Source organism: Triticum aestivum, chromosome 6B, assembly GCF_018294505.1.
Source record: "Triticum aestivum cultivar Chinese Spring chromosome 6B, IWGSC CS RefSeq v2.1, whole genome shotgun sequence".
Classification (NCBI taxonomy): Eukaryota; Viridiplantae; Streptophyta; class Magnoliopsida; order Poales; family Poaceae; genus Triticum; species Triticum aestivum.
Window position 1 is genome coordinate 632,166,756 of NC_057810.1, and position 10,404 is coordinate 632,177,159.

The window sequence follows — 10,404 nt, forward strand, 5'->3', positions numbered from 1 at the left end:
AGCGAACATAGAGCCGTTGAGATGAGCAATTAATCCGCACTAACCACACGCCATCAACGCCCATCCATAAAACCCACTAACCACACGGCGGGCCCAGCGCTCAGGCACCAACGGTCGCCGAGGGCGGGACCCACGCACCCGGTCCTTTTCCACCATCGACCCCCCGCCCGCGCCAGCATACCAGCCACTCCCGGCCTCAGCCAATCGCGGCAGCCCACGTAACCCCACGAACCAATTTCACCGCGTCGTGCTTCACCGCCGTCCTCGCATACCCGCCACTTCCCACACCGCCCGCGGGCCCCGCTTCCCCCGCGATAAATCCACTCCCCGCCCTTTCCCTCGCTCCCCACACTCTCCACCACTTCGCCACCCGCCGTGACAAGCTCTGCTTTCTCGCCGCAGCAGAGCATGGCTCTCCCCCGCGGCCTCCTCCTCGCCGCGGCATTGTGCCTGCTCCTCCTTGCTGCCGCAGGTAACCACCGCGCCGACGACGGCGAGGCCGGCTGGTGCTTTCGTCGACAATGCCGGCGTGGTTTCCTTTACTTACTGACGGTGAATGTGTTTGGTTGCAGACGCGGGCACCGTGGGCGTGAACTGGGGGCGGGTGGCGAACGACCTGCCCAGCCCGGCGGCGGTGGTGCAGCTGCTCAAGCAGCACGGCATCGCGCAGGTCAAGCTCTACGACACCGAGCCCGCCGTGCTGCGCGCGCTCGCCAACAGCGGCATCAAGGTGGTCGTCGCGCTGCCCAACGAGCAGCTCGCGGCCGCCGCCAGGCGCCCCTCGTACGCGCTCACGTGGGTGCGCCGCAACGTCGCCGCCTACTACCCGGCCACGCAGATCCAGGGCATCGCCGTCGGCAACGAGGTGTTCGCCACGGCCGCCAATGTTACGGCGCAGCTCGTCCCGGCCATGATCAACGTGCACGCCGCGCTGGCCAGGCTCAACATGGACAAGGCCGTCAAGGTGTCGTCCCCCGTCGCGCTCTCGGCGCTCGCCAACTCGTACCCGCCCTCCGCCGGCGTGTTCAAGGAGGAGCTCGCGCAGTCGGTGATGAAGCCCATGCTGGACTTCCTGGCGCAGACCGGCTCCGACCTCATGGTCAACTGCTACCCGTTCTTCGCCTACGCGGACAATGCCGGCGTCATCTCGCTCGACTACGCGCTCTTCCGCCCCAACGCCGGCGAGCTCGACTCCGGGAGCGGCCTCAAGTACTACAGCCTCCTGGACGCGCAGCTGGACGCCGTGTTCACGGCCGTGGGCAAGCTGGGCAACTACAACGGCGTGCACGTGGTGGTGTCGGAGACGGGGTGGCCGTCCAAGGGCGACGCCAAGGAGGTTGGCGCTGGCGCGGCCAACGCCGCGGCGTACAACGGCAACCTCGTCCGGCGCGTGCTATCCAAGAACGCCGGCACCCCGCGCCGCCCCGACGCGGACATCGACGTGTACCTCTTCGCGCTCTTCAACGAGAACCAGAAGCCCGGGCCGACCTCGGAGCGCAACTACGGCGTCTTCTACCCGAACCAGCAGAAGGTGTACGACGTGGAGTTCGTCCTCGGCAGCGGCGGCTCCGTGGGAGCCGGCGGCGGCCTCGGGTGGCAGGACAACGGCAGCGGTAATGCGGCGCCGGCGACAGGCGGCGGGGTGGTGAGGGCGGCGGCGACGCCGGGGGAGGCGTGGTGCGTGGCGAACGCGATGGTGGGCGAGGCGCGGCTGCACGCGGCGCTGGACTACGCGTGCGGGCCGGGCGGCGCGGACTGCAAAGGTATCCAGCCCGGCGCGGCGTGCTTCGAGCCCAACACCATGGTCGCCCACGCGTCCTACGCCTTCAACGACTACTACCAGCGCAAGGGCCGCTCCATCGGCACCTGCGACTTCGCCGGCGCCGCCTACGTCGTCAACCAGGCGCCAAGTGAGTTCCCGTTCCCGCTCAATCTGCTCGTTTCTTGCCTGCAAAATCACTCGTAGTGCCGCTCGTGCGAATGTACCACGTCCATTACTTGCATTACAAAGCAGAATGTAGGTGCTAGGTACACGAGTACTCCTAACCCGACCAAAATGTAGGCGCTAGGTAGTCTTGAATCTTAATCGGAGCGAAATGTTGGTGCTAGGTACACGATCACTCCTAGGTTCCATTCGTAACAAATTACTGATGGTGATAAGGGTTAGCAGCATTTTCAGAAAAAAAAGAATTCACTCCTGGGTTCCATTCGTAACAAATTACTGATGGTGAAAAGGGTTATCATCATTTTCAGAAAAAAAAGAATTCACTTTCTTTAGGAAGAAAAGTTGCTAGTAGACAATTTACTGGTAACGTACACCAGGGATGGCATCGGTGAAAGTTTGTGTGGGAACCACGGTACCTAAAGCGAGAAACATCCCCGTACCATAGACGGCAGTTTACAGAGAGAATGGGGGGTAGGCAGGCAGGCACGGTTCAAATCAAATCAAGCGAAAGTTGCTTTGCGTTGTACGGGAATGATTCCCGTCCTTTTGTTTTTGCCCCACACAAGCACGTACATGCACACCACACAGCGCTAATCGCGACCCTTAACGCTGTGACTTGTGACCCAAATCTGCACTGCGATGTGCATGCACACCAGCACCCTTTCAAGCCCGCATTGGATTCTTGCTGCCGTTCGTCCGGCCGGCTGCGATCGGCTCATGAAGAGCGTGCAGTTGCTCGTCAGGGTCTCAGAGTTTATGACCGTGGCGAGACGGCTGTGGGTCAGCCCCAGCTCAAGCGTGGCTCTGGCTCTGGCTCGCGGCTCGACGTGATATGACGCGTCCTGTGCTCTTTACTCCCGCCGTCGGAATGCGTGCCATGTCTGGACGGACGGACGTCGGCGTGCGGCGCCAGGGCGACTGTGGTTGCCGCCGCTTCCGGGTTCCTCTGCCGTCTCTAGTTCGTGTACCGCGCGCATTGTTTACTCCTCTTTGGCTCCCGTACAAGAATTTGGTCTCCATGTTCACATCGGAGGATGCGCTAGCATCTGTACTGTAGTATATTCCATTGTTTTTAAGCTGTGGATCTTACTCGGTGCCCGTGTTTATTCCAATGTTTTGCAGAGATGGGCAAGTGCGAGCTCCCCTCCACGGTCTGAAACAACGCAAGGAAATGCGGCGTCCTCCACGCATCCCGGGATGCGAGGTTGATTTATAAATTAACGGAAGGAGATGAAAATATCTATGTACCGCACGCAGGTCGGCCAGAGTGCCATGGTGCGAGGGAAAGGAGGGGAGGAATGCTGCTGGACATCTTTGCTCCTTTTTCTTTGGTCTTTGCCCTCTGCTTGACTGCTGCAGCGTACGTAGAACATTGGTGGTACTGTAGCCGGCCGGCTGTGCGCCTTTCTGCAGCTTTGGCTCTTGGGGGATATCTTTGTTTAACTACTAGTCTCTCTGTAACTATGCTTTTACTGTAAGCTTGGATTACTACTTACTAGTAGTATAGATTAATTCTAAGTATAATAGCCTTTTGTGTCCCACTTGTTTGTCTTGGGTCTTGAGTGCTCGATCGTTTTGGTTTGACTCGTGTCTTGATCATTGTTTGTCTCGAAAGTCTGTCTACCGGAAATGGTGCTTGGCTTGGAAGCCAGTTCGGTAATCGAGTGTCAACTCATGATGGTGGCAGGCAGGGCAGCTGCTCCCCACGATCAATGTCCGGAGTGCTGCTTGTTGCGTTGGTGGCCTGGTTTGGATTTTTTTTTTCCTTTTTGCCAAACCTGAAAAGAGCGAAATCTGGTGCCGAGGTTGTTAGAATTGCCCAACCGGACGGAGGAATTCCCTCCCAGTCCCAGGAAGCCGGATGTAGGGCACAGAGCAGCATTGCCTGTGCAAATTCTCCTTTGGATCTGGATCATGTTTGTAATCTCGAGTCTTGCGGCTAGCCTAAAAATTCGTGGATCTGAGCAGAAGCGCCTGCCACACTTTGTTTAATCACTGGTGCTTGATCTGATCTTTGGTGCGCTCGGCTAGCTCGCACTACTTGAGTAAGTTTCTCGTCAGGATCTGTGGGTTGGTTCGTTCCCCATCACGGTACACGTTCTAGACTGTACAACCACGGGTAGTGCTCCACCCTCCGCGGCACGTGGGGTGGTGGTGGTGGACTGGTGGGCGTCTTCGTGGGTGGGTGGTCATCTCCGGGCTGGGTCCGCCTGAGCTCCGCCGGAGACCGGCCGCCTCCTCCGCGTGTGCGCGCATGTGAGGGGAGCAAGCTGCCAACCGGAGTTGGACGGAGGGCTGGGCCTGGACCACTGCCGGAGTGGGGAAAGAAGAGGGAATATCATCGGTGGCTTCTCACCGATCGAGATGATCTTTGCGCGCGTCATCGCGGTGAAAATCCGTGCCCGGCTCCAGGACCATGCACGTTTTTTTCTCTTTTCCAGGACGCGTTACTTTCTTTTCTGCTTCAAGCTTTGACTCGAGGTCTTGTGCTCTCGTCTATGGCATGGCTCCTCCGAGCTGCTTGCTTTTCTGCCGGTTCCAGTAGCCAAGCACACAATGTACATTCGGTGCCAGTCTAAGCTAAATGAAAGAAGATAAATATGAACATATTAAAGAAAGGAGATCTGAATAGTTAACCAAACGACGGAAATTGCAAACGGAGCTAAATCTTGCAACTGCGCACTCATGACGAAAGATCCTATTCTCGATTACCCATAATAGAGGCACCGGCATTCCTCTCTCTCCCCGCCATCGGCCGCCTGGATGGCAAGCAGCCGGGAGGCGAATCCACGGGCTTCCTGACAAAACATGAAGGGGAGAGTTTGCCCTAACCGCTGACGGGAGGGGGGCTTCGCATAGATATTTCCACGAACATCTATTTTTATAACACTACAAAAACACTTTTTTGGAGCATGCAATTATTACTATTATTTTTTTAAATTCAATTACTACTATTGTAATCATTGTGTTAAACATGAATGTATGTTTTGAGGTTTACGAACAATTTTCACATATAGAACACATTTACTTAAATTATAAACTGTTTTTAGGGAGAATATAAACAATTATATTATCCACAAACATTTAAACTTGGTACATGTGAATGGTATTCCTTGCAACACATGTATGTTTCTTTTCATATACACAATTTTCAATTTATGCCGACATTGTTTTTTGTATGCATGCCATTTTTTTGCAACACATGAATATGTCTTTTCACATACAACATCATTTGAAAAAACATGAGGATTTTCAATAACTACACAAATATTCATTTTTATGCGAACACCCTTTTTTTTTGCAATACATGAACATTTCGTATAAGTTGATTATGCATGAATTTAGTGAAATAAATACTCCCACCGTTCCTAAATATAAGTCTTTGGAGAGATTTGACTATGGACCACATACGGAGCTCTCCAAAGACTTATATTTAGGAACGAAGGGAGTATTTATTATGAGATTTTTATATAAACAAAAATATTTTTTTGAGTGTCTGTAGAATGGATCGTACTCTGGCCCATGTGTGGCCGGTGGTTAGTAAGCTGGGCTTACATATCTCTTTTTGCAACAATGGGCCCTCACTGTAATGGATCGTACCAAAAAGGCATAGACTACGGCCGAATCCTATACGGCGCCCGTTGCGCCCGATACAGGCATCGGCGCAAACGGGCGCACACCCCCGCAACACCCCCGCGCCGCCCTGGGCCGGCCCGTTTCATTTTTTTATTCCTATTGAAACTAGAGCAAAAATTAACCTGCGCTAGCGAGGGATCGAACACTGGACCGCTTGATTGAAAGTGGAGCGCACTTACCACCAGGATAACAACGCGCCTAAGCCCAAAAACTTCTTTCTTTCATTTTTAATCATATCTAGGTCGTTCGCTGGTCAGCTTCTGGGCGTTTTTTTTCTTGTTCCTTGTTCATGTTTCTTTTCTCATTTCCTTTTCTTTTTTTCTTTTCCTTAAATGCGCCAACTTTTTATCAAATTCGTGAACTGTTTTCCAACTTTGATGAACTTTTTCAAATTTTGATGAACTTCTTTGAAATTCCATGAACTTTTTTTCAATTTCGATGGAAATTCATTTTTTTTCAAATTCGGTGAACTATTTTTTTCATTTTGGATGATTTTTTTTCAAAATTTGATGAACTTTTTTCATATTCCATGAACTTTTATTGAAATTCAATGAACTTTTTTCAAAATCAATGAAGTTTTCACAAGTTTGATGAATTTTTTTTCAAATTCGATGAACTTTTTTGAAATTCGATAAACTTTTTTCAAATTCAATGAACTTTTCCCAAAGTTGATGATTGTTTTTTCAAAAACGATGAACTTTTCCAAAGTCGATGAATGTTTTTTCAAAATCGATGAACTTTTTCAAAATTTGTGAACTTTTTTGAAAATCGATGAAGTTTTTCCAATTTTTATGAACTTTTTTGAATTCATCAATGTTTTTTGAATACATGAACTTTTTTTTTCTTCTAATTCGTGATGTTTTTTAAAGTCTGTGGACATTCAAAATTTGTTCAGATTTCTTTTCAAAAGAAATCCCATTTTTCTAAAGAGGGCGGCTAAAATTGTACTCCCTCCGTTCTGAATTACTTGTCTTGGATTTGTCTAGATACAGATGTATCTAGACTCATTTTAGTGTTAGATACATCCGTATCTGGATAAATCTAAGACAAGTAATTTAGAACGGAGGGAGTAGTTCTTAGACCTTCCGCGTTGCAAGATTTCTGTAAGGGCTGTATTGGTCTAGTGGTTAGCTGACCATGCGCAGGAGCTTCATGGTGCGTGTTCGATTCCTCATGGGAGCATCACTTGCGTTCGTTTTTTCCTGACATGAATACATTTTTGCACTGCCCCTGCTGTTCATGGGCCGGCCAATTCGCGAGCTGCAGTGCGCGCCAGGTGCGCCAACCGACGCATAAGGCGCCGAAGAGGAGGTCTCTAGACTACGAGCCCTTGGTCGCAGTATAACAAGTCTGCAATGGATCTCGCTCATTGCGAGACCTAAGATGTCGGCTGCATGCTCCTCCTAGTGCAACGAAGCAATTTTGGGAAGTTTCTAGTATGTAATGAATCTACCACTGATTTGCTGGTTTGTGCTTCAGTGGTTTGTTTTCTTTATTTTGTGTCTATTCTTTACAAATTTCATTGGTTTTTCTGTCTTTCTTTATTTTCGGGTTTATTTCTATTCATTTTTATTTCCTTTATTTTCTTTTTCTTTCAAATACATGTTGATTTGTTATACGCTGAACATTTTCTGATAGACACTTGATATTGTTTAAATACACGGCAAACATGGTTTAAAACAATAGTTTAACATTTTTTGAATATATGTTAGGCATTTTTTGAATAAACATTGAATATTATTCAAATACATGTTAAAACTTCCTTGAATGGAAGTTGAATTTTTTTCGAATACATGTGACACACTTTTCTTATACACATTGAACAATTAAAAAAACATGATGAACATTTTTGCAAATACATGTTGAACATTTTTTCAAATACATGCTGATCATTTTTTTCGAATACACATTGAAAGTTTTTCGTATACACATTAAGCATTTTTTATACACGTTGAACATTTGTCAAATCAGGAGAAACATTTTTAAAAATGTCTACAACATAATGTTTTAAAAGAGTGAAAATTTTAAATGTCATGATTATGTCTGGAAAGTATTTTTTAAGCCTTCACACACAAATTGTTTACACCACATCTACATTTTATAAACACATTAACTTTTGTGAATGACGATTTTTATGAAATTTACAAACATTTTTTAAAACAATGAGAATAAAAATTGGCATTCCCCGAACTATTTTCCAATACATGGTGAACATTTTTTTTATAAACTAAAGATTTTTTTATCATTTTCAGAATATAAACATAAGTAATAAAAAAATACGTCCTAGCATTGAGGCGAACGGTTCCTACATCTCGCAGCAGGCTAGACGAAGACATTCCCAAACACGCAGGCTACGGACTCTATTCTACACTCACAACATAGAATCCTACTCCCGCCGTGCAAAATGTTGACCTTTCCCTCGCTTTGGGACATCACATTCACGTGATTCTTTTCCTTGTTGGCTTTTGCGTTTTTTATGAGTTTGCCTTTTGCGTTTCGTTTAGTTCTATTTTCCCATGGTATGTATATCGAACACCTTTTTTTTAAAAAAAATAAGTCTTTTAAGAAATAATGACTAATTTTAGATTCATGATTTCTTAACATACATGAACATGTTTCAAAAATCACAAGCAGTTGTTATATTTTTTTGAGCATTTTTTAACCAACAAACATTATTTTAAAAATTCATGAGCTTTTTGATTTCACGGACATTATCCAAATCTGTCAAAAGAAAAACATTTTTGGCTTTTTTTTCACCTAGGTGTTGCATGTTTTTCTCTGGTTATTATTTCCTCAAAACGAACACTCTGATTTTTCCGTACAAGAGCGAGCTGCAACACTAGTTGGGCTGGCCCATGGCAGTATCTTGTGCGTTATAGCGAGAAGTTGTAGATATAAGCCTTAGTTCTCGCGAGCTACTATCTGGAGACAATTTCCGGGGTCTAGATAAAAAATCCGGACCGGACCGTCGGTCGAACCAGGGAAAACCGAAACCGGCGGCCATAGCGATTTTTTAAGCTAATAAGACCGTTCTGCAATCAGACCAGAGAAAACCGGTCGAAGCGTCCGGTTTCTGAAAAATGGATAAAAAACCAGGCCATTGAACCGGGAAAAAATAGGAAAATGTTTAATTAGAAATTTGGAGAAGTGGGATTCGATCCCAGGTCATGTGAGGAGTACGCAGGGCCTTTCCACGGCCCAATAACCACCTTAGTTGTGCTACTTTGTTGTCCAATAACATGAAAATAATTTTATTTGACCATTGTTTCACAGTATATTAGCACATATATTACTCACCATATATTATTTTATTACCTAAAAAACTGACCATCAAACCGGGGAACCCACGGTCTGACCGATAAAAACCTGAACCGATAACTTTTCCGGTTCGGTTTATTAAACTATGTTCCGAGGGGTGCTCCCAGTCTGCACGTTCGGTGCCGCGGGAGGCCAGGAGCCAACCGGCGCCCATGCAGTGCCTAATGGGCTGGCCGACGACGCACAACGTAGAAAAATTGTCTCGCGGAAAAAACATGCAAAATAGTGCGTGACGAGGACTCAAACTCGCGCTGAGCTGCTACAACAGACATAGTGTTTAGATAACCACTACAGCTGCTGAGCACAATTGATTGAAATCAACACGAAACATTTCAGCACCTTTGTATCCGCGCTATTTATTAGATTTTTGAATTATTTGAAAACAATCTGGGACAGTTAATTTTTTTAATGAAAAAGAGTTCATCAAATTTTGAAAAAAGCTTACGAATTTGGAAAACCATTCATTTATTTTTTAAAAAGTTCATCAAATTGGGAAAAGAAAATCATCAATTTCTTTAAAAAGTTTATCAAAATTGAAAAAGGTTCATGTTTTTTAAAAAATCACAAATTTGAAAAAAGTTCATCGAATTTGGGGAAAAAGTCATCGAATTGAATAAAAAACATCAATTTTAAAAAATTTCAAGATTTTGAAAAAATAATCATCAAACCACGAAGAAGAAGAAAACAAAAAAAAATCAAAAAATGTAAAACGAAAAACAAAAAAAGGAAAAAAGGAAAGAAGAAAGAAGAAAAGATAGAAGAAGATGTTATTTATGAGATCGGTCATGGTGGCGTGGTGGTTACTGATGCTTGAGGTGGCTGGTTTGATACTCCGCAGGCGTGCATTTTTTGCATTTCAAAAAAAAAAAGAAAAAGAAAAAAGGGGCGAGATGGGTCAGCCCAGCATGGAGGTGGTGTCAGCGCCCGTTTGCAAAGTGTATACTAACCGGCCTTTTAGCGCCAAATAGGAATACCCCCTTCAGTCCTTTCCAAACGTTCACGACGAACAACCTGGTCACCACCCGGACAAGAGAGAAGGAAAAAAAGCCATCCAATCAGATACATCATTTTGTACTCATACGACTGGACTGTCCGCAAATCACCATATTCAAGGCATATATAGAGAGGTTATGGGGATGTCCCGCGATCCTTCACGTAGGATGTGGTCCACCCTAAACCATATTTTCTCTTTCTTCTCTCTTCATCTCTACCAATCACATTGCATTTGATCAAACAATTTAGAAACAAAGTAGGGGACATGGTTACATGCATGCACAATCTGAAAGTTCAAAATAACCCATAAAAAAAGGAAGCTCAAAATTGACACGCCCGACCACTGCCCGGGCGCCCGTGGGCATTTGAGGTGTTAGATTTGGCTATTGTGGTTGTAGATGTTCTTAGGGGTCACTTTTGGTGCCCTGGGACATCAAGTGGTGCGTCTAACCAACGCCGCCTTACGCGTGCTGGTCGCTCGCTTTGAATTTTGTTTTTCTAATTTTTTGTAT

At 46.4% G+C, this 10,404-nt stretch overlaps 1 protein-coding gene across 1 annotated transcript; it reads left to right on the forward strand.

The window, feature by feature from the left end:
- The first annotated feature begins 317 nt into the window (after positions 1–317).
- On the forward strand, positions 318–3,486 carry LOC123138393 (glucan endo-1,3-beta-glucosidase 12). The gene is made up of 3 exons (XM_044558365.1): positions 318–472; positions 573–1,910; positions 3,068–3,486. The coding sequence occupies exons 1-3, from the start codon at positions 409–411 to the stop codon at positions 3,100–3,102; spliced, it is 1,437 nt and encodes a 478-aa protein (XP_044414300.1). The 5' UTR covers positions 318–408; the 3' UTR covers positions 3,103–3,486.
- The last annotated feature ends 6,918 nt before the right edge of the window (positions 3,487–10,404 follow it).

Coding starts and splice junctions, on each gene's coding strand:
- LOC123138393 (XM_044558365.1), top strand. CDS start 409: ATGGCTCTCCCCCGCGGCCTCCTCCTCGCCGCGGCATTGTGCCTGCTC. Junction 473..572: donor GCTCCTCCTTGCTGCCGCAG/GTAACCACCGCG, acceptor GTTTGGTTGCAG/ACGCGGGCACCGTGGGCGTG. Junction 1,911..3,067: donor CGTCGTCAACCAGGCGCCAA/GTGAGTTCCCGT, acceptor AATGTTTTGCAG/AGATGGGCAAGTGCGAGCTC.